Raw genomic sequence first — 25,233 nt, forward strand, 5'->3', positions numbered from 1 at the left:
AGGGTCTCATGGCACCTGGGGGGAGGGGAAAGGCCTCATCCGAAGAGCCACATCTTGAGGTTCTTCCTGAAGATGGTGAGCAACAGGCTTTGTCTGAGGTGCAGGGGGAGGTTGTTCCAGCTCTTTGCTGCAGTGTAGGTGAAAGATCGTCCTCCAGTGCTGGTTTTGCAGGTGCGAAAGACGGTGGCCAGGGCCATCCGGGCGGAGCGGATGGATCAGGCAGGAGTGTGGAAGGAGACACGGTGGTTCAGGTAGGCTGGTCCTGCATTGTGTATGGCCTTGTACGTGTGGGTGAGAAGCTTGAATGTTACTCGCTTCTCAACTGGTAACCAGTGGAGGGTCCTCAGGTGTTGGGAGATGTGCTCTCAGCAAGGGAGGTCCAGAATGAGTCTGGCGACGGCAGTGTTCTGGATGAGTTGAAGTTTTTTGATGTTCCTAGTTGAGGTGCAGGCACAGAGGGCATTGCAGTAGCCAAGATTGCTAGTGACTAAGGTGTGGGTGACTGTCCTGCGACAGTCTGATGGGATCCATCTGAAGATCTTCCGAAGTTTACAGAGTGTGTGCCAGCAGGAGGAGGCAACAGAGTTTACCTGGCGGGTCATGGATAGGTTTCCCAGTGCTTAAGATCTATATTTTCTTTCCTCTTAACACCTTGAGTATCATTATTCGATACAAAGCATCCCCACTAAAAAAAATATCTGTAAATTCCATGTTACTGGCATATTTTAGATATGCCACAAGCTTTCTTTACAACTCTCTGTGTACTTGGTCGAAGACAAAAAAATGCTAAGAATGCAGGGTTCTTCTTCTGTTGTATGTCCATTTTAGGACACATAGGGCACGTATCTCACCTGCATTGTAATTGGTACATTAGCTTCCTAGTAGTATGAAAGGGTTGACGTTAAGCTCTGTGTATTATCTATCAAGGTTTCAAGCACAGAAGCTCATAATTTTGATGGACACTTTGGTAGGTCATTTTCCATCCTGCTAAAAACAGCGATCCAAGGACCTCCTTGTCTCAAAGATCTAGCATCTAAATGCTCATACAGGGGTGTATGTGGGCCTTTGCATGTAGACAATTCTAACTTTGGCTCTCTCAAGACCTCATTTAGAGTTCAGCAGATGTAGGACAACAGCCAAAAGGAGATGTAGTGCACAGATGCCCTATACATATCAAATAGGATTGATAAGATATTTTCCTCTTTTTGGGAGATATCCGATATCTGCCAAACTCTTAAAAGCCCTAAACATTTTTCTACGTTAAGGAGATCTCCATTGCTTTGCTCCCCTTTTGCATAATTTTAAATTGCACATTTATCTAGCAGCCGTGCTGTCAGCATATGTCCAGATAAATAAATATTATGAGGCATTTCATATGTGACTTTACATTTGGAAGGCTATCAAAATTAAGTTTGAAGATATAGGTAAAATTGTGGTTGTAATGAGTAGGATGGGGTGGATCTGAGGGGCAGGGTAGGACAGTGCATAGCCAAGACAGGGTTTCCACATTCTGAGGTTTTAGTACATTGCTTAGCAGCAAAACAGAGAGTTCATAGATGTCTTATTTTAAAACAACATATGGACACACATCAGAAGGCCCCTCCAAAGTCTGGCTTTGAAGAGGACAGAAGACATTGTTGACAGCTGTACTACAGACCTCCTGCCTGCCTGCCAGAGATCAATGAAGAAAGGTGCCTATTGCTCAGCCTCAACTTTTCCCTCCTTGGCTGATGGTGCCACTCTTCTGCTGACACACATATCTAAAAGGGGTTAAGGTGCTGCCAGTGTGCCCTCTGTGCCCCTATGGAAATTGTCTGTGTTTTGAGGGTGGAGAAGATACTGAGACAGAGAAAGCTGTTGTCTAACTGGGAAGGTTGCAGCTCACAAGTTGGGGCAGGACATTTCTTGCAATGAGTTGTGGGAACCCTCTGTACATTGGAAACGTCAACTACAACCTAAGAAGACAAAACTGAAGATTCTTTACATTTATGTGGAGGACCCTTTGCCTTTTTTAACTTTTTCAGCTCTTTCCATAAGATAATATTGAATATCCTTTTCTAAGCTTCCTTGTGAGTCTGTTTTTTTCAGTTTTGATCCCTGCACCACAATTTGCATGCCACTAATTGTATTACTCTTTAGATATTTCTTGCACATGTATTAGTCACAAAAAACAATTTACTTTTGTGAGTCAGATGGGTCGTAAGCTTTAAGAGAGCTCAGTGATGGCTCACACCTAAACTGTTGTGGCTCTCTACCATAGTTAAGCACTCAGATTCCACACACAACCTGAGACATCAAGGCAATCATGTATACACTGCTTTTGCCCTCTTGTCTACTTGGTTGCAGATGCAGATAAATCTCCGAGCAGCAAAAGGAAATATCAATGGTGATATTGCACTTAGTAAGAGGCAAGTAGCATGACTAAAAATGTAAAAAAGGAAATGTTCTAATGTGAAATAGACATGCATGTAGAAATGTGACAGAGGTAGCACTCAATATTAATATCATTAAAAACTGATATTTTATAGTTTGGTGTTTAAGGATATTAGAATATTCCTCAGAATATATCTTCAAGTTATCTTCTACTTTTGACTTGACTCCAATGACTCCTCTTGTCTGAGACTGCTGTTTGCCAATGGCAGTCATGTTAAACTTCAACTCTATCCTTACCTTGTCCAAGCCAGTCTTCATTCTGGTCTTTGCAGTTTTGAGTTCCTGTTTCTTTTTGCCAATGAGCTGGGAGAAGATACTCATCAGTTCCAAGTAGCTTTTTGGTGTGATGTAATTGTGACGTGATAGCTCAGCAAGGTACTGCTTTGACTTTACAGCAACCGACTGGTGAATAGCAACACACATTGTGATCTGTATGATAAGACAACAGACACAGAGAGATTGGACAACAGAAAAGACAAAAATGAAGTTATGATTTGTTTTTTATACTAAAGCTTTACAGAAAACACTAATAGCTTTCTATGAGTACTGGAAAGTTACATATGTAGTAGTAAAGACGAGAAGTGGAAATACTAATTTAATGATGTTAACATTTAACCACAACTATACTGAAAGATTGGAAAATTGTTCTTTATGATTATTGATCAAAATATTGTTGAAAGTCTACACATTCAGTTACATAAGCCATGCATTTAGAGAATGCTTGGAAATATAAGTACACAGACTCTGTTATTCTGAATCCATTGAATTAAAAAGCACTTACCATGCCATTTATAACAGCTTGACTGGCCTCTAGTTCTGGAATATCCTGAAGAAATGAAGATGCTACAGACCTCAGAGCTTCAGCTGGCCACTCATTAAACCAATCGATGGTGCAGCAATTGACTAGCGATGGAAACTGTCTTAGTCTAGCACGAAAAACTTCCCCAATGGGACTTTAGGAAAAACAGGAGAGGAAAAAGGATGTTTCTTAAAAAGAATATTAGTTACACAAATAGAGAGATTCATTATATTTGCTCAGATAATGATACACGCACATACTTCTATCACTGTTTCATTACTTGCAAAGTATGTTAACTAACTCACACTGATGAGCTAAAAAAAGTAAGTGTTCCACTGTGAATACATACATTTGTCAAAGCCTTACTTGGCTGGTTTGATTTAGAGCCCAAAACCCTTACAAAGCACTACATGAAACAATGCTTCTGGTACCATACAGAAAGTTCCCAGACACCAAATGGAAGTCCAAAATGCTTTATTCACCAATGCCTCCTCCCAGTACAACGCGTTTCACCCGTAGCCTCAAGGCTTTGGCAAAAAGGAAGGTTTAAAATACAACCATAACCTTTTCTTCTGAAAAACAGCAAATGGTGAAGACACACACAGAGCCTTCAATTTGTTAACTCTTACAGCTGAAATCTTTGTAATCAAGAAGGGAATATTTAAAAGAAAATTAAGAACACATGACTGTAGAGACTCAAAAGACAAGCCAAGAGATACGTCAGTAATGATAATTCCAAAAATTAAGGTTTTAATGGGAAGCTAAGCTAAAAGGTTCTACCATATGTATGTACTAGTGGCCCGTATATGAATGCAAACCCACCAAGTTTGACTCCCACCCCTAGAAACCAGCCTCATATAACCCACTATTTACACTCTAATAAAAAAGGTAATTAACATTGGTGTGGAGTCATGTTCACAATCAGTTCAGAACTCTTAAAGGTTAAAAAAACTATTTATACAATTTATTAAACACTATATTAAAAAGGATATTGGGAATAAACTGCACACATATCCATGGATTCAAATACATATCACTATAAAATGATGTTATCTTAAATGGTCCAAAAGCTACAACCAAGTTTGTTCCCTATCTAAGATGCACCGCTGTCATCACCACCAGGAGTTTTGGAAATCCATCAGGTGGATCACAGGTTGAAAGAGAACTCTTTGAAATGGTAATGCGTCTCCCTTATAGTGAAGGCAGAAGGACTGAACAATGACAATATGTAAGTAGGCAACCTGAAGATCCAGATATATCACCTAGCCCTGCTACTGTTGTGCTAAAAAATACCTGTATCATAGTCAACCTGTTGAGTTTCTATTTTTTTTGTAAACTGGTCCAGACACCAAAGATCCAATATCATTCTCAAACCATCCCATTCTTCAGGGTTTCCCAGGTAATCACAATAAAGTGTTCTGTCTGAGAAAAGGCGGAACCAGTTTTATTGCTCCTTCATCAATAAGTCTTCCATCTCACTTAAAAATACTTTTGTCTGGGGAGGGGGATGTAGAGTTTTTGGTGTAGGTTCATCCATCAAGAAAATACTGAATGCAATCCTAATCTATCACCTCATAGACCCACTAGCCCAAAAAATGTAAAACTATTCCTGCAGAAAACCCACCCTCTATAGATGATAAATGAACAAAGATCCAATATTGCTCTCAAACCACCTCAATTCTGCAGGATTCAAAAAGTAATGACAATCAAGTGTTCCCTCTGTGAAAAGGTGGAACCAGTTTTATTGCTCCTTCATCAATACGTCTTCCATCTCACTTAAAAAGATGTTTGTCAGGAGAAGAGGATGAAGAGTTATGGGTGTAGGCTCATCCAACCAGAAAATACAGACTGTAATCATAATCTATCACCTGAAGGTCCCACTCGTCCAAATAAATTTAAATCTATTTCTGCAGATAACCAACCCTCTACAGATGATAAATGAACAAAGCATATTGAGGAAACAAAAGGATGTTGGTATTGGAAGAGTGAAGTTGCTGAATAAGACACATGAGATTGGCAGCATTTTTCTGAACCACATCCTTTTTGACGCCCAAGAACTGCTGCTAAACGTGAAGTTGCTGTGGTGCCTCTTGGCTTCAAGCAAAGCATCAGCTTTTTCTCCAGCAAGATGCTGTCCATCAAAAGGCATATCAGACAACTGAGCCTCTGGCGAAAAGCCAGTAGTATACACCTAATCTTCTGTAAAATAAACATGGGATTCATAGAATGCACCAAAGCATCCAGGCTACCTAGGTCCATTAGCACTGTTTGCTGTGAAACATCCTTGCCGTTCTGCAATAGCTTCTTAAAGTACAAGTTACTTACTTTCGGTAACAATATATCTGGTAGAGACATTTCTAGTTGCAGATTCCTTACCTTTTGAATCCATAGACTTTTTCTTTGAGCAATACCTCTGACCGTTGTCAGGTGTCGTCAGTCAACTCTGTGGGCATCGGTTGCGTTGGTGGCGTTATGTTTGCCGTGATGACGTTGCGGTTGTATATAGGCGCCACTCCGGTGCGCGGACGTCAGTTTCTTTTCATGATTTTCCACGCCAGAAGCACGGAGCCATGAAGAACACTGATAGTGGTGCGCCAAAGCTAAGGCCCTTTAAGGAAAGTTCCTGCCCCTAGAAATCAGTTCGCAGAGTGGGGAGGATGGACGGGTCGGTAGGGAATCTGCAACTAGAATATGTCTCCACCAGATATATTGTTACCGAAGGTAAGTAACTTGTACATCTGATAGAGACTTCTAGTTGCAGAGTCATTACCTTTTGAATAGATACCCGAGCAGTACCATCCCCGGAGGTGGGCTGCCAACCAAGATCACACCAGGACGTCCTGTAGGACCGAACAACCAAAGTAGCCGTCCCTATGGACCTGACTGTCCAGGCAGAAGTGCTTGGTGAACATGTGCAGAGATGCCCATGTGGCTGCCTGACAGATATCCAGGACTGGAACGCCTTGTGCTAACGCTGTGGTAGCTGCAGTTGCTCTAGTTGAGTAAGCTCTTTCCAAAGTAAAACACATTTTTATACATCGGAGGACCCATGGTGAAATGGTTCTCTTTTGCACTGCTTTCCCTTTCTTCATTCCCACATATCCCACAAAGAGTTGATAGTCCACCCGGAAGTCTTTAGTACGATCAAGGTAGAGCGCCAATGCTCTTTTTGGGTCCAGGCAGTGGAGTCTCTCCTCCGTATGTGGGGGAGGGTAAAAAGTAGGCAAGGTGATGGATTGACCTACATGGAAGGGTGTTACCACTTTAGGGAGAAAAGAAGCCCTAGTGCGGAGTACCACTTTGCCAGGATGTACTGCCAGAAAAGGTGGTTTAGATGACAGAGCTTGGAGCTCACTTACTCTGCAAGGACAGGTAATGACAACCAAGAAGGCAGTCTTGATGGTTAGGAGCCGTAAAGGGCAGCTATGAAGCAGCTCAAATGGAGTGCACATCAGGTATGTGAGGATTCAATTTAAATCCCATTGTGGCATGATAAATGGGATGGGAGAAGAGATGTGTGAGGCCTTTGAGAAACCTCCCTACAGTGGGAGATTTGAATAAAGAAGGTTGGTTAGGTAGTCTCAGGAAGGCAGAGATAGCAGAAAGATAGCCCCTGAGGGTACCCAAGGCAGAGCTCTGTTGGGCAAGAGGGAGAACAAAGAGCAGAACTTCAGAAAGAGGTGCAGAGAGAGGATCAACAGATTTGTCAATACACCATGCCGCAATTTTTTTCCAACGACAGGCGTATACTGTTTTGGTGGGGGGATGCCTGACTGCCAAGATGACATTACAGACTTCGGGTGGAAGGTCAAAAGCCGAAAACTGTTGCCACTCAATCTCCACGCAAGGGGGTGGAGAGTGGACAGGTTTGGGTGGATGACCCTTCCCCTGCTGCTGCGACAGAAAATCCTCCCCAATGGGCAGTCTGATTGGAGGAGCAATGGCCATGCTCAAGAGCTCGGGATACCAGACTCTTTGTGCCCAGTCTGGAGCCATCAGAATAACTTGGGTCAGGTCTTGCCTTATCTTCGTCAGAATTCTGGGCAGAAGTGGTACGGGCGGAAAGGTGTACAGGAGGCCTGAGCTCCACTCGAGACAAAAGGCGTCGCCTAGCAAGTGCTGCCTTGGAAACGCCAACGCGCAAAACAGCTGACATTGGCATTCTCTGCGGAAGCAAAGAGATCTAACCTTGCGTCACCTCGTATGGAGACGCCATTTGTGATTGACTATGCATCGTCTGCAGAGTTCATCTGCTCTGGTGTTCTAGGAGGCAGCCAGATGTTGAACCACCAGAGAAATGTCCTGATGTTCCAGCCAAGTCTAGAGACGAAGGGCCTCTTGACAGAGTCCACGACCCCATTCCGCCTTGCTTGTTGCAGTACTACATGGCGGTGGTGTTGTCCGTAAACACTTGCACTGCTTTCCCTTTGAGAGAGGGAAGAAATGCTTTCAATGCTAGTCGAATCGCACAGAGCTCCAATAGATTTATATGAAGCCTGGATTCAGCCAGAGACCAGAGGCCTCTGATCTCTGCCTCTCCCATGTGGCTGCCCCATCCCAGGAGTGAACCATCTGTCACTAATGTGAGGTCTGGTTGGGGAAAGGCAAGGGATCTGCCTTTGACCCATTCTTGATTCGTTAGCAACCACTGAAGATCTTTCGCAGTTCCTTCAGAGATCTGGACTTTGTCGGAGAGTCTCCCCTGATGCTGTGCCCACTGGAACCTCAGGTCCCACTGCAGAGCCCGCATATGCCATCTGGCCTTTTGAACCAGCAGGATGCAGGAGGTCATGAGGCGCAGCAGCCTCAGAGTAATTCTCACCGAAATCTAGGACAGAGGCTGAAACATCGGTATCATAGCCTGAATATCCTGGACTCGCTTTTCAGGAGGATAAGCCAGAAACTGCACTGTGTCCAGAACAGCTCGTATGGGAGGGAGCATCTGAGAAGGAGTCAGGTGTGAATTCAGCATGTTTATAGTGAACCACAGCTAATAAAAGAGGTCCGCCATAGTCTGGAGGTAGGAGATGACTTTCTGGGGTGTATCCACCTTCAACAGCCAGTCGTAGAGGTAGGGGAAGACTGGGACCCCTAACCTGCACCGTTGAGCTGCAACCACTACCATCACCTTCGTAAACACCTGAGGGGGGCTGGTAAGGCCAAAGGGGAGCACAGTGACCTGAAAGTGCTCGTGGTTTCCCATGAATCTTAGGTAGCGTCTGTGGGCTGCAAGACGGGGATGTGGAAGTATGCGTCCTGCAAGTCCAACGATACCATCCAGTCTCCCGGGTCCAGGGCAGATAAGAGCTGAGCCAATGTCAGCATCCTGAACTTCTCCTTTTTGAGGAAGAGATTGAGTGACCGAAGATCTAAGATAGGACGAAGGCCCTTGTCCTTCTTTGGCACCTGAAAGTAGCGGGAATAATAACCACAACCTACTTCTGATGGACGGACCCTCTCTATAGCTCCTTTGGCCAAAAGAGCTTTGACTTCCTCGCAATGTGCCATGTGATCCTCTTATATATGTTGTCGAATGAAGGTGGCATGGCTGGAGGAGAAGACTCGAAAGGGAGGGAGTAGCCCTTCCAAACAAACTGGAGGACCCACTTGTCCATGGTAATGGATTTTCAGTGGGGCAGATGATGGCGAATCCTGCCTCCAACTAGTTCCAGGTGTTCCAACGGACTAGGAAGGTTTGGAGACTGAGGAAGAGGGGGTGGGGGGGGACTGGGTGACCCACTGGCTCCCTGATCTCTGAGATCATGGGATCCCACGTCCGTGGCCAAGCAGGGCCTGTACAGCATGCACGGGTCGATGGCTCGGTGGAAAAGGATGCAGTTGGGTGCCCCTTCCAAAGCTACGAAAGGGGTGAGAGGCAGACTGGTGAGGTCTAGCGACAGGTGTGAGTCCAAGGGACCGGGCCGTGGCTCCAGAGTCCTTAAAGCACTTGAGCTCCGAGTCCCCCTTGTCTCCGAAGATATGGGCGCCATCAAAGGGCATGTCCATCAACATTTGCTGGACATCTTCCGAGAAGCCAGATGTTCTCAGCCAGGAGTGAGGCCTCAGTGCCACCATCGATGCAACTGATCTGCCTACAGAGTCGGTCGAAACCAGTCCACAGTGGATGATGAACTTGGCTGCATCTCTCCCATCTGTGAGCGCTTGGGAGAGGACAGTCCGGGTTTCCTTCAGAACTGTAGGCAGCACCTGCACGACTGTATCCCAGAGTATGGGAATAGCGGCCCAAAAGGCATGCGGTGTTCAATGACCGCAGTGCTAGACTGGCAGAAGAAAACAATTTCTTCCCCAAATTATCCAGTCTTTTTGATTCCCCTTCCATGGGGGGCAGCAGGGAATGCGCCAAAGGAAGAAGAAGAGGAAACCTGGATCACAAGGCTCTCAGGCGTGGGATGTTGGGTGAGGAATTTTGGGTCTGTTGGCGCAGGCCAATGGTGGCGGGCAATTGTCCTATTCACAGGAGCTCCTGGGCTAGTTCTGGACCAAGTATCCAAAACGACGTCCGTCAGTGCCTCATTAAAGGGGAAAAGGGGTTCTGATGCACGTCGGTTAGGATTTTAGGCCTAACCTCCACAGACGGTAGGTCAAGGTCCAAGACCACAGCCGCCCTTTTCACCACTATGGAGTATGTGGGGCCCTCCTCTGTAGCCACGTTAGGGGGAGAGAGTATACAAGTGTCAGGGGAAGCGTCTAGACCACTGGCATCACCCAAATCCTGCACCCAGTCCACTTGGGGGTCAAGCTGGTACTCTAAAGGGTTCAGTGGCCCCTCTAAACTCTCCCCGTATCTATACCCATAAGTATAAGGGTCTGGATCAACCCTGGGCCCAGGAGAGCCCATAGAGAAAGGAATCGGCAACTAGGGATGTCGTTCTGGCTCCGGGTCGTCAGGTATGAGAATACGATCGACGTCGATTGTGAGCCCAACCGACGTCAGGAGCGTTGGCGTCTGACCCGATGCTGGGGAAGGTCGCTGTGGCACGACCGGTGTTGGGGCGGATCCGATATTGGATCCGGAGAAGCCCTCCGGAGCGGTGGCCGAAGCCGACGACATTGAACCGTAGGGAGCCCTCACCAACTCACCTGTGCCCGAGGGTGCCAAAGGTGAGTCGGTCTGCCCAAAAATGAGGTGCATTGCCTCATAAAACTCTTTTAGCTGGGCAGGGGTGGCTCCCGCTCCTGGGAAGTCGGGAAAGCTCAGGGCGGACCCAGATGGAGACTACGTGGACGGAGGCTTAGAGCATCGACGCTCTTCCCTCACCGCATCATCCGAGCGACAGGGTGAAGTCAAAGAACGTTTGTTCTTCTTCAACTTCTTTTTCTTATGACTGGAATGTCCCAATGACTTTGAGGACGAAGAATGGTGGTGACTCTGCGACCGGTCTCAAGACTTTCCTCTCGAACGAGACCATGAGTGCCGCGGAGTCGAGTGTTGGGCCGCAAAGAGCTTCAGGGACCGCTCCCTCAAAGCTTTCGGGTTCATGGCCCGACACTGGGAGCACGACTTCGGGTTGTGATCGCACTCCAGGCACCAAAGACACACGAGGTGCGGATCTGTCACCGACATCATTCGGTGACGGGAGTCGCAGGGCTAAAAACCAGTCTTGCGGGACATCCCTCAACGCATCCACGACCTCGTCAAAATTGTTCGACAAAATGTCTTCGTAGTCAGAAAGTGACTGAGGTAGCTCCTCTCTGGATCTTAGTGTAGGCTGGCACAGAAAGAAAAGAACTGACCTCAGCGACAGGGTGCAGTCAAAGAACGTTTGTTCTTCTTCAACTTCTTTTTCTTATGACTGGAATGTCCCAGTGACAGGTACTGCTCAAAGAAAAAGTTTCCTGATCCAGTCTGACGCCCGGGGGAATTCACAAGGTAAGGAATCTGCCGCTAGAAGTCTCTATCAGATAGGCCCTTTTATATTCTTGGGAAATGAAGGAACCAATAAGTCTGTCTATGTTTAAAAAATTTCAAAATTGCAACACTCCACTGTTACAATTTTTTTGAACTGACAGGATCCCATGAAGTAACCGCAGTGGAAATAGACGGAGAACATTACAGAGGATGGAGTCCAAATACATTTTGGTACTCAACATAACATTTTTCTATTGATTAAACATAAATGAGGAACTGGCCATACATATTGGTTGAGGAGCAATATAAACTCTGTCTATGATACAGGAAGGCAAAACAGAGCTACAATATTATCCTACTTTTTAATTTTGATTGAAAAGTGGTGATGAGTAGAAAGCATTGTGAAATTATTGATTTATATGTCTGTCTATCTATCTATCAATCCATCCATCCATAAAAGCTGCTCTCTCTGTCTTCGCAAGTATCTATATCTTTTCAACCCTCTGTATCTAATTGTATTAAAGATTTACAGTACAAAAAAGCAACAGTAAAGGCAAGAGGCTGACAGCCAATGCCAGAATGATTGGCTTTTTCTAGGTCTGGTGTCAGCCATGACCTTTTGATTGTATTGAATTGAGGTATAAAACATATTTACAAGTGTTTCCTGAAAGACTTAGGGGGTGATTCTAACATTGGCGGGCAGCGAAGGCCGCCCGCCAATGTTCCCCCGTCAAAATACCGCTCTGCAGTCACAAGACCGCTGAGGGTATTTTGAGATTTGCCCTGGGCTGGCGGGCGGCCGCCAAAAGGCCGCCCGCCAGCCCAGGGCAAATCGACCTTCCCACGAGGACGCCGGCTCCGAATGGAGCCGGCGTAGTGGGAAGGTGCGACGGGTGCAGTTGCACCCATCGCGTATTTCAGTGTCTGCGTTGCAGACACTGAAATACTTTGTGGGGACCTCTTACGGGGGCCCCTGCAGTGCCCATGCCATTGGCATGGGCACTGCAGGGGCCCCCAGGGGCCCCGCGGCACCCCCTACCGCCATCCTGTTCCAGGATGGCGGTAGGGGGTGTCAGAATCCCCATGGCGGCGGAGCGCGCTCCGCCGCCATGGAGGATTCTGTAGGGCAGTGGTAAACCGGCGGGAGACCGCCGGTTTACCCTTTCTGGCTGCGGCTGAACCGCCGCGGTCAGAATGCCCTTGGGAGCACCGCCAGCCTGTTGGCGGTGCTCCAGTGGTCGGTGACCCTGGCAGTCACCGGCCGCCAGGGTCAGAATGACCCCCTTAATCCATTAACCTGCTATCATTCACGTTTTCTTCCAGCCACTTCAGCATGCATCATTCGGAAATGGTTCAGCCCACTTCAGCCATTAACTGACTTCACTGCCCTTTAACAAACACAATCACAGAAGTATTTCCCTTCAGTGTCAAGAACTACTATGGTAAAGTATGTTTTTTAGGCAAATAAAGTATTTTTGCCTTCAGCCAATTATTACTATAGTTTGAATTGATGAGGGCAGAGCAGCTTAAAACATTAGAGCTTTGAAAAAAAATATGACAGAACAAAATTAGAATTGCCAAAGCGAAAAGTATTTAGGTGAAAATGTCTGTCAAAAAATACAATCTTAAACTAAAAAAAACAACTGAAATTCATCAGTTACAGTTAATTGAAGTAACTATAACTTGCACACTTGGTATGCACAGTGATGTCATTAATGATGTACTTCCAGATGTCATCAGGGATGTTATCAATCAAATCTTAGAACATATCATGAGTGATGTAATATGCGAGGTCATAAGCAGTGCATGCCAAGGGCACACATTATAGTTGCTTGTGTTAATTATAACTGGTGAATTTCTGTTTTTTTTAGTTTTAAATGGTATTTTTTAACAGCCAGTTTCACCTATCTATAACATCACTTTTTTCAGTGAATTTCTAGGGATTTTTTTTTTATGTGAAGTAAGATGTTATTACCATGTATTACACAGTGGTGGCTGCACTGTGTAGTTACATTTGGGCCAAGGTTGTGATGAGAAATCGATTTTTTGGTTTCCTAATAACTTTTGCATTGTCCAAATCTTCACAAAACACACCAAAAAAGAAATTCATCTACCTCAGCTCCCTCCCGGAAAGTCTCAGTGATCTATCAAGTGGGAGCCACAAAAAAAGGGGGTCCCAAAACAATTTCCCCCATGCAATTTCCTACAGGAACTTAAGACGCTAGAGCCATAATGGCTGAAAAGAATTACACAAATTTGCCAGAAAGGTGGATCATGATCCAGAAGGCATATATATTATGATTTAGTGTAAATCTGTTCAGTATTCTTTTAAGAAACTAAGATTCAAAATTTAGAGCTATCTAGTGATGAGGTACTGTGAGCTCAAAACACGGGATCTGATTGGCTCGCTGCAACATGCAGAAAAAGTTGCAGCTGCCATTTCATGACTCAGCCCCTGTGTTGTCAAAAGCAAATAAAAATAAGGAAAAAGAGGGCAACATAGGGGGGTCATGTTATGGGGCACACACTGATGTATCCCTTTGATGTATCTACATCATGGCATTGTAGGACAATCCATATGTGTTTTGGAGAGATGGCAATGCTACATTTAGCTGGAGTTAGTGAACTAAATGCCTCTTCTCAGAGCTACCCTTTCATGAAAAACTTATATTAATAATTATTTCTCTATATTCTAAAAATGTTGTAAATGTTCACAACAAAAATACTCCTTATTGACAACTTGTCAGTATCTTTTTTTAAAAGGGACTGTAAGTAAACATTTTGTTTACTTTGAAATAATGTGGCTACCCAAGAGAAGGTCCAGGCAGAAAAGAACCAAAAAGTGTAAAACCTTGTAGGAATTAGCAGTAAACTATTGTCTTGAGCAATTAGCTCCACAAGCTTCTACAATGATTCTCCATTCAGCACTGCTTCCACCAGTACATTTCTCTGCCAAAACTGTCACAACGAACAATACAAGTCATTCATGTACTTTGGACTGGCAGTGCTTCAACAATGGTTCAATAATTCTGTTTTTCCTTCTCCTAGCTATATGCATTATTAATGCGAAAGGCTTTCAAAATTAAGGGGCTCATTATGAACAAAGCGGGAATCCCCCAGGGTTCTTTACCAGCAGGGCAGCACTGCTTGCAGCGCTGCCCTGTCGGATTAAGAATTCCACCTTCGTCAGGCTGCATGTCGGCGGCAGCCTGGCGGTGGTGGAAGGCCGCCTGTGGTGGTCCACACTGTCTTTATTATGTGGCAGTTGAGACCGACATGCCGGTGGCGGAAATTTCCGCCACCACCAGCATGGCGATCTCGACCTCCAAGTTCATAATGAGGGCCTAAATGTTCTAAAATGTTGTGTCATTGTTTCGGTAACCAGATTGTACCTATGATAAAGTTTATTGCATTTGAGGACATCGCAACCTATAACTCTTTTAGTAAATCTCCCTTCTGCACCACGGACATCAATTCATTGAAATGTCAGGAGTAGCGGAAGTGACATCATATGCCCTTTGACCTCTACTTTTACTCACACACACATACATACATAGACACAAATTCACACTTACGTACACTCTCTCTCTCTCTCTCACACATAACCACACTCTCCCGCAAGCACGTACACAACATAGATTAAAAATTTTTTTTTACTTACCTCAGCTGCCAGCTGATGTCCAACTGACGTCCATAAGGACGAGCTACCGCTGTTTTCCTGACACTGAATCTGCCACCGCTGTGGTGAGGGTCGCAAGGTAGTACCAGTGGAAGCAACGGGCAAGCCAGGGGTCGCAGCTGCGATCCCTGGCAACCTCCAAATGATGTCCATGTTATGGACCATCTGAACTGTCAGAAATCCCAAATCATGCTTGCATGTGGTCCAGAGACCGATTGCACTCTTGGTAATTCCTTAATGTTTGCCAATTCAGCTGTTATTCCTTGTGCATATTCAGCACGTGCAGTCATAGTGAAATTATAAAATCAAGTGGGGGTCAGCTTCTCAATTGTCACAAGGAGCTGTGACTGTTGGTTAGTTTGACAACGAATTAATGTTGCGGCTTCCATAGCAATAAAGTACAAGAACAGCAGTTCTGAAAGAAACATTAAATCAATCCACTGTCATATTTTATATGTAAAGTATAGGTTTTCTTTTATTTATCAATATGGCTTTTAAACTTTTTTTTTCATTGTATTTATAGTAATCATCAATAGGTAAGCATTTTCAGTTTTCCTAATAACTTTGGTGCAATATGACAGATTTTCACCAAATTTTCCCCCAAAATGTTCTTCCACCTCAACTGTTAATTGGAAAGTTTCAGGGTGATCTGCCAAGTGGGCCGAGAAAAAGGGGAGGTCGCAAAGCGTGCTTCCCCATTATTTATCCTCAGGAAAATTAGACACACCTACAGCCAAAACTGCTGAATTTGCACCAAACTGAGCAGAAAGCTAGATATTGGCTCAGAAAGCATATTTTTTGTGATTTGGTGTAAATATGTTCAGTAGTTTTTGAGAAATTAGGTGTTAAATTGTTTTATATTTCATGTCACGGACAACCTGTGGAGCCAATAGATAGCAAGATGAGATCTGATTTGCCTCTAACATATTAACAATGATGTTGTAGCAGCCTTCTTGTGATTTAGTCACGAGTGCTGACAATAAAAAACATTAAAAAAGATATAAGGGGACAAGGTAGAGATACTCTGCTCCCCAATGCCTGGTAAGAGGGGGTCCCACAGGGATTGCCTTCAGGTCAAAAAATGTTTCAATTTTATTGCAAATTTTCAGTGACGCTGCAAATCAGCAGTCATAGTTGGATAAAAAAGGCACAGGCTCCAGTACTTGAATTAAATGAACCCCCTGGGTGGGCTTGTGCTGGGGTAGGAGTTGGCGCAAATGGATCATAGTACAGGGGGCATGCAGGCTTGCTCTCCGAGCCTCACAGAGGCATTATGGACACCATCCCAGGGACTGATACAAAATTAAAGGAAAGGGAGGTCACCAAGCCCCCCCTCCCTGAGCCTTTCCATCCCCTGGGCTGAAATTCTTGAAATGAGGACGGGCAATGCAGTCCCCCTCCCCGAGTCGCCAAAGGCCCCAGGCCACATCAACTATTGTGCCCCAGGGGGCCTTGTTTCCCTGCCTGCAAGAGCACATGCAGGAAACATATGTCTGCTCCCACCCAGCTAGAGTTGCAAAAATGCTCTCAGTGGGTGGGAGGGCACATTTGTTTTCCTGCTCTTGTTCCTACAGGCAGGGGACCTGAGATTGCTCCTGGCGGGGGCAGGAAAAAAACTGTGAAGCAGGAGCAAAGCCACCTCCTGCTGCACCCAGAATGGGTACATGTAGGGAACCACTAAGACCGCACTCACGGCGCCCGCCCCCCCACCTTTGGTCCCCAATGCTCTGTGTTGTGGGTGACCTGGGGGAGCGTTGGAGCACCCTTCTAAGTTCCCAGGGTGATGGGTCCAACGGGGCCAGTATGTGGTATAATTAAAACGTCACTTTAAAATTCGTTTTTTTCAGTGAATATATATATTCCCCATTGGCAGGGGGTCTCAGAGTACAGTTTTCATGAGAAAAATGCATTTTGAACACTGATACCACAAAAACGGATGAAGAGAATAGCACCAAATTTATAGACAGATGGCTAAATCTTGGCCCGGAAAGCTTGATTTTGGTGATTTTTTGTAAATCTATTCAGTTATTTTTGAGAAATTAAGGTTAAAAATGTATTCATATATCATGCCACTGAGGATCACTGGACCCGACGGCTCTAAAGATAAGATCTGAGAAGCAGCTAATACATCAACAAGAATGTAGCCTGATCCATTTTAGGACCTGGGGACACAGTCTCCTGTCCTCAAAAAAGCTAAACAAAATCAAATAGGGGCAGGATAGGGTTAATTTAACCCCTACTAGGCCTAGTGGGATGGTCCCAGAGAGATTCCCTCGGGTGGGACAAAATCTTTTTTTTCTTTTTTGGGACGGAACCACAAATCCTTGGTCCTGTGATTTTTTTTTTATTGTTATAAGTATTATTATTATTATTATTGGGGAGCCCTTCAACCATTAGAGCAGCATCGTTATTTAAAGGGAAGCAGGCGTGCAGACCTCCCTTCCTTGACCATTGCAAGGCCCGTCAATCCCACCCCCCAGCGCCGCAACAAATACACAAGTGCCGTGGTTGACTCAGTCCTACTTGGGACTCAAACAGCAAATGCAGGCCCAGCTGCAGTAGATGGAGCTAAAGGCCATGCATGACAGGTGGGTGGCTCCTAGACCCGCACAGCTTATGCTGAGGGACATTACAAAAAAACATAGCAACTGACTGAAAAACAAAACAAAAGTTAAAGTGGGTTATAGTTAACTCGAGATAACTACAACTGGTTAATTTCAGTGTTTTTTTTTTTTTTACTGTACAAAGGTATGTTTTAATTTATATTTTTATATATATATATATATATATATATATATATATATATATATATATATATATATACACACACATATATATGTATGTATGTATATATATATGTACATATATGTATGTATGTATGTATATATATATATATATATATATATATATATTCCCTAGGAAGAGCATTTTTTTGTTTCACTAATAACTTTTGCTCTGTTGGACGAAACATCACAAAACATTTATAAAAAATTAAGTTCATGGACCTTAGCTCCTTGCTGTAAACTTTTGAGGTGCTCCATCAAAAAGAGTGGTAACCCCAAAACATTTTCCTACGTTAATTCTCATATGATATTTTGGGAAGCAATACAGAAAAAAACAGAAAAAAATAATTAGACCAAAATTTGGTAGAAAGTTAAAACTTACTCGAAAACATGCTTTTTATTATTTGGTGTGAATCCCCTGAGCCATTTTCAAGAAATTTGCACTTCAGGGGTGCTCTGAGTGGTTATGTATGTGTGTCTGAACAGTTGATCCAGCGGTAGGCCTCCTAGAGTTCCCTGTATACTTAAAAGATAAGGACCTATGATTGGCTGAGAGAGCTCTTTTTGATCCCGTCAGCCTGTATGGGACCGTGCGCTAAGTACCGATCACGCAGTACCAAGCAAACTTTAGGAAAAATATTGCATCTGCCGTTATAAGTCACAGGGCTTTGGTACCTATGTACAGAAGTAATATTTAAAAACACACATTAGGAGGGAGCATAGGGGTACCGTGATTCCCAGGCACTAGTGCAGGGGAGAACCTAGATGGACCCCCTGCTCTTCCAGTGGTCAAAATCAAAATATATTTTTTTCTGTGGCTTTGGCACTATCGTCATCCAGTGGAACCCAGAGTGGCCTTCCCATGAGGTTCTGCGGACTCTGTGGGAGCCTCTGAGCAAAGAAGGTAGTGATCAGTGTGTTGATGAATGTCTGTGAGGGATTGGGCATATGGATTCATCAGAGGTCAGGCCCAGTGACAAACAACCTGTTGCGCATGGCCAAAGGCTGTGCATGACTTGGTGTTGGCCTAATGCAGAAGGTTGGGCTGCCGTGTGGGTGTTGGCTGTCAGCGGTAGTTGAGTGGCAACCCGTTAATGTGCTTGTCTAAAAACTGTGCTCAGTAGAGTAGAAAAAACAGAAATCCACAAAAAAAAAAACGTTAAAGTGACCTTATAGTTGGATATGGTAATGAGATCTTACCATCTCAACTTGCAATCAAAAAAACCTCAGAAATTGAATAAAAAAACAAAGCAAGAAATGACAATATTGTTACGTATGGAAATAAGATTTTAGCTTATACTAAAATACCTCTAGAAATATTAAAGAAAAAAACAAAGGTCAAAGTACCGTCGTAGTTAGGTGTACAGTTAAAAATCATAAAACAACTGAAATTTGTCAGTTATAGTTTACTGAGCAAACTATATCTTGCGCACTGCCAATGCACTGCTTATAAACTCACATATTACATCACTCAAGACATGTTAAATGACCTCACTGATTACATCACTCATGACACTATACAATCATTGTGACACCACCATATAGGGTTTGTTGACTTGAGGTAATTCAAAATGCTACCCGGTGGAAACTTTTCTATTCAGTTTAATCGGATTACCCTCTCAAAGACTTTATGCTACCTTTAATTTTAAATCTGCAGGTTGACAGCTATACATTCGCACTGAGAAGAGACCTTCTGTGAGGCCCTATGGACAACTCAAGTAGTTACGTAAAATACACTGAACATGTTCCTGAGAAAACCGGTATACAACTTTAGAACCTTGCTTACAACACCTGTGTGAGATAATCCATGTCTAAGTGGGACACCCCTATTTTCTATAGTATTCTAAAATCTGCACTGCTGCAAATCTTCAGCAAAGTCCTGGATATAAACATTCACACCTTATACAAGTCCTTGTTACATAGAATATATGTACACCACTGTATTGCATCTATTAAACAGGGGCATGTGCCCAGATATTCACTGGTGGATAATCTATTATCAACAGCAGCGTTAACTTTTCTTCCAGATTTTTTGGAACAGGTTTTAGCTCCAAACCACAACATATTTTCAGTCATAACTTTTACAACCCACATCAGGCGCTCTCAGCCTTCACTCTGTTTAACTTGAATCACTACTTTCACCCCAAACTTTACTGATTTGTAAATGGTGCACCATAAGTTTCAACATGCATAATTATACTTGCCTCAGAGACTTTCGTCATTTCTAAACCAGGGGTCCTCAACCTATGGCCCGCTGGCTAGATCTGGCCCGCCAGGTTCCTGGATGCGGCCTGCCAGGGTCCTGAACCCCCGGCCACCAGATGAGCATTTGCTTCAGGGGCCTGGTTAGCGCAACCGGGCCCCTTTAAAAAATTGCAGCCGCAAGGTAATGCTGGGAGGAAGTGACGGTTGGTCACTTCCTCCCAGCTCCCTCCGCACGGAAGGGAAGAGACAAGCCTTTGCTTGTCTGGGGCCCGGTCAGCGCTGCTGCATATAGGGCGACCGGGCCCCAATAAAAAATTGCAGGTCCAAGGTAATGCTGGGAGGAAGTGACGCCCGCAGCTCCTGCGGCGCAGGAGGGAAGAGACAAGCCTTTGCTTGTCTGGGGCCCAGTCAGTGCTGCTGCATATAGCGCAACCGGGCCCCATTAAACAATTGCAGGCCCAAGGTAATGCTGGGAGGAAGTGACAGCCGGTCACTTCCTCCCAGGTCCCTCCGCGCAGGAGGGAAGAGACAAGCCTTTGCTTATCTGGGGCCCCGGACAGTGCTGCTGCATATAGCGCGACCGGGCCCCATTAAAAAATAGCAGGCCAAGGTAATGCTGGGAGGAAGTGACAACAGTCACTTCCTTCCAGCTCAAGCTGTGAGAACTAGAGAGCCACAGCGACTTCCGTGAGCCACAGCCACCCTTCTGCAACAAAAAAAGAAAAAAAAGGTAAGAAAAATTAGCTGTGGGCATATGCATGTTTGTTAGTATGTATGTATGTATATATGCCAGTATGTATGTATGTATGTATGTCAGTATGTATGTCAGTATGTGTATGTCTGCCAATGTGCATGTATGTATCTGTATGTATGTGTATGTATGTCTGGGTGGGTGTATGTATGTCAGTATGTGTGGGTATGTGTATGTATGTCAGTATGTGTATGTATATGTCTGTTTCTCAATATTAATTGCATCCAGCAAAATAAATTGCCACAAGTGTGTTCGCAAAAATTGGGCATAACACAAATGTTGATGTTTACTGTATGTTTGATGTATTTTGCATTAAATGGATCCCATTCCCCACCCTCCGTCCATAAGTGCTTCATGTGAACGTAGGAAGCTTGTCCACTATTAGAGGCTTCTTTGGCAAGCAAGCTAGAACAGTGATGAAGCATGACACCCAGGGGGTGTGTGGGGTCATTCTTTACACATTTTTGGAATTATTTTTAAACCTCGCTGAATGCTCTTAAGTGTCTTGGTCCTATCCAGAATATATAGGTCATATAGGGACACAAGGGCCTCCCAGAATTAGGGCATTTCTGAGGCACGGTTGGTACTTCCAGTTGCCAGGGGGATGATTATCCGCTCAGTATTCTCAGCCCTAAACTGAAATTGCCATGATCTATTAAATTGATCATTTAATAGATAAATTTAATAGTATAAGCATACTTGGGCCACCTTTCACCTACACCTGGGATAAGTGCCTGCTAGTGAGAGAGCTTGTGTGTGCGTGTCTGCTAGTGAATGAGCTTGTGTGTGTGTGTGCCTGCTAGTGAGTGAGCTTGTGTGTGTGTGTGTGTGTGTGTGTGTGCCTGTTAGTTAATGAGCTTGTGTGTGTGTGTGTGTGTCTGCTAGTGAGTGACCTTTTGCCTGTGTGTGTGTGTGCCTGCTAATGAGTGAGCTTGTGCATTACTGCTGAGCGCTGGCCATTTACATTACTGCTGAGCGCTGACATTTTTTTATTTTTGTTTAGACATTATTGCTGGTATATTGTTTTTGTAGCTGTGTATTTATTGGTATTTTACTAATAGCAATTTTCAATCCCTAGGAAATCATTATGTCAACAAAAAGAAAAATTGACTCTGAGTGCAGAGTATTCAAAGAACAGTGGACTTACGATTACTTTTTCACGCAGTACAAAGAAAGAGCTGTTTGTCTAATATGCCAGAATTTAGTCTCTGTGTTCAAGGAATACAAGTTGTGTCGACACTATGAAACTCAACATAAAGATAAATATGATTGTTTAGTCGGACAAGTGAGAAAATATAAAATATTAAAACTGAAAAATGGATTGACAACTTAGCAACATGCTTTTGTGAAGCAAAAACAGCTAAATATATCATCATTGCGAGCAAGTTTTCAAATTGCCAAGCCTATAGCACGCACTGGCAGACCTTTCTAAGAGGGAGAATTTGTTAAAGAATGCCTTCTTTCTGTTGCCAAAGAGATGTGTCCAGAGAAGGCTGATTTATTATTACAGTAAGTCGTTCAGGACCAACAATTACACGAAGGATTGAAGAAATGGGGGAAAATTTGCATCTGCTTTTGCAAAACTCCTCAAAAAACTTTGCTATTTTTCATTGGCACTCGACGAAAGCAATGATGTTCGCGATTCTGCACAACTTCTAATTTTCATTCGTGGGACAAATGATTATTTCGAAGTCACAGACAAGCTTGCTGCACTGAAAAGCATCAAAGGAACAACAACAGGAGAGGATATCTATGAAAAAGTTTGCCAAACTGTGAATCATTTGGAGCTGGACTGGGCTAAACTGGCTAGTGTGACAACTGACGGTTCTCCCAGTATGGTGAGGTCTATGAAAGGAGTGGTTGCATGCATTAAGAAAGAGATGGACAAACACAACCATTTACATCCAATAGCCATACACTGCCTCATCCAACAACAAGCACTGTGTTGTAAATCACTGAAGTTGGACTCCGTCATGAAAATTGTGGTATCTTGTGTTAACTTCATTAGAGCTCATGCACTAAACCACAGACAGTTTCAGGAATTTCTGTCTGAGCTAAATGTTCCCTATAAAGATATTCTGTACCACACATAAGTCCGTTGGCTGAGTCGAGGGAGAGTTTTGAAACGTTTTTATGACTTAATTCCACAGGTTTCTGATTTTATGCTTTCAAAAAACAAAGTACCACCAGAGCTCAAAGATGCAGAATGGAAATGGCACCTTGCTTTCTGACAGATATAACAGAGCTACTCAACAGTTTCAATATTCAAGGAAAGGGGAAGCTCATCTGTGAAATGCCTTCACGTGTGAAGGCATTTCAAGTAAAATTAGACCTCCTCATTAAACAAGTGAAGGAGGGAAAACATCTGCCATCTCCCCACCACTCAAAACCTGTTGGCAGAAAAACCAGCAGTTGCATTCCCAAACAAAACATGTGTGGATTTACTAGAAATGTTGCAAAAGGAGTTTCAAATTAGATTTAAAGAGCTTCATCTCCATGAACAGGACATACAGCTTTTCCGGAACCCATTTTCTGTTGACATTGAAGTTGTTGATCCAATTTACCAAATGGAATTGGCCGAACTACAGAATTGTGACTCTCTGAAAGAAGCATTCAAATCAAGCAGCCTTACTAATTTCTATTCATCTCTCCCCTCTGAGACATATCTTAATCTCAGGAACCATGCACTCAAAATTGCAACCATCTTTGGCAGCACCTATATCTGTGAACAGACTTTTTCCTAAATGAAACATCTGAAATCTCGAACCTTATCCAGACTAACTGATGAACACTTGCATCACTTGCTACGACTATCAGAAACAAATATGGAACCGGATATTGACCATCTCATTAGCCAAAAGCAGGCCCATACTTCTCATTGAAATAAGTTTATGTTGATTAAAATCGTTCTTCATTGCATTGTTTCTCCTGCTTTTTGTGCACTACAAATAAAATATGTGCAGTGTGCATAGGAATTTGTTCATATTTTTTTCAAACTATAGTCCGGCCCCCAACAGTGTCTGAGGGACAGTGAACTGGCCCCCTGTTTAAAAAGTTTGAGGACCCCTGTTCTAAACTATGGATACACATATGTACACTTTGTAACTTTTTGGTGTAAATTACTATTGTGTTATCAGTGTTCTCACCAGTGATGTAATCTATGATGTAACTTGAGATTTATTTAATGATGTAATTTAAGATGTCATGAGTGGTGATGTAATATGTGAGGTTATAAGAAATGCCTGATGGAGATGCAAGTGATAGCTCATTAAAATATAACTGGTGAATTTCAGTGTTGTTATGTTACTTCAACACATAGCTATAATGTGGCTTTAAGCTTTATTTTTTCAGTGAATATGTATATATTCATATATGTAGATATATATGTATATATACAGTTGCCATTGGGTAGTTACAGTTAGGTCCAGATTTCCATAGGAAATGCCCTTTTTGATCTGCTAATAACTTTGGCACCTTTTGAGGAATCTTCACAAAACTTTCCAAAAAAGTGCTTGTTTTGGCTAGTTTGTCATGGTCACTTTCAGGATGATCCATCAAGTGAGGGCTGAGAAAAAGGGGGGGTCCCAAAAAAGAAAAATCCCCATGCATTTTCCATAGACTTTTTTAGCCAGCGCTACCACAAAAAGTGCTGAACGCAATTACACCGAATTAGGGAGGAAGCTTGATCTTGGCCCAGATTTGGTGTAAATCAATTAAGTAGTTTTTGAGATAATAAGATTTAAAAATATATGTATATCTAAACAGCTGGGTTTGAAGGACTCTCGCAAGTGTCCCTCAGACTCAGTTTTCAAAAATTGTAATTTTGATTGACCCAGCAAGCTTTTTTTCCCCTTGGGCCAATTCACTCCAGAAGGAATCAGACTCCTGCAGGAGCGAGCACTCTGATTGGCTGCCAGAAAAATGTTGCTGGCACGGTGACTTAGTTCCCTGTCCTGAAGATTAAAAAATAGTAATAATAATGTAAGGGGCAGGATAAGAATACATTGCCCCAGTGGGGTTTATTGAGGGCACCCAGAGGGAAATACCCCCCTCCCCGGGGCCAAAATAAAAAAACACAAATCAAGCTTTTCTCTGCGGGATTATGGAGAAGGAGGAGGATATGGCATCTGCCATCCTATAATTTATATAAGGGAAGGGTTGTGTCAGTAGGGACCCCCCTCCCCAGCTATTTAGGTGCCTAGGTGTCCCATCCTCTGAGGCATGCATATTTAAGAGGATGGGACACAGCCCCGTCTCCGAGCTGATTTTAGCCCTGGAGTCCAAACAAATTTGTAAGCCCCCCTCTCTCAACCATTGTTTAAGGGAGTGGTTGGGCAGCCCCACTCCCCGAACTATTTTTAGACCCAGGGAACCTATCTCCTTGGGTTTAAAGTATTTTCTAATGGAAGGAGTACCCCGTCTACCAGGACTGCCATTTTATGCAAAAAGGAAGTAGTGGGCACACACAAAGCCAGGCCAGGGAATATTTGGAGACGTTTACCTTCCATGTCTCCGTTTACTTTATTAACTGGTGTTTTCTGGATCCTCTTGCAATGGCATGTGCTGGCTGGAGGCTTATAGCGAGTTTTCAGCAGGTATGGACATGGTGACAGACTCAGCGTATTACAGTGGAGAAGGCAAAAGGAGAATCAGGCTGATCATTATTTTCTGTTTAAATGTCTTTTCCAGATCCACATTTTCTCCTGCTCCTAA

The 25,233-nt window shown here is 43.7% G+C and overlaps 1 protein-coding gene across 1 annotated transcript in view; it reads right to left on the reverse strand.

The window, feature by feature from the left end:
- The window catches only part of DNAH1 (dynein axonemal heavy chain 1), an 827,745-nt gene that overhangs the window by 193,645 nt on the left and 608,867 nt on the right, over positions 1-25,233 (reverse strand). Inside the window, exons 52-53 of the mRNA XM_069206595.1 lie at positions 3,215-3,386; positions 2,671-2,862 (exon numbers count right to left, since the gene is read on the reverse strand). Of these exons, the coding sequence (XP_069062696.1) occupies positions 2,671-2,862; positions 3,215-3,386 (364 nt within the window). The remainder of the gene's footprint in view (positions 1-2,670; positions 2,863-3,214; positions 3,387-25,233) is intronic.

Source organism: Pleurodeles waltl, chromosome 9, assembly GCF_031143425.1.
Source record: "Pleurodeles waltl isolate 20211129_DDA chromosome 9, aPleWal1.hap1.20221129, whole genome shotgun sequence".
In the NCBI taxonomy this organism is placed as follows: Eukaryota; Metazoa; Chordata; class Amphibia; order Caudata; family Salamandridae; genus Pleurodeles; species Pleurodeles waltl.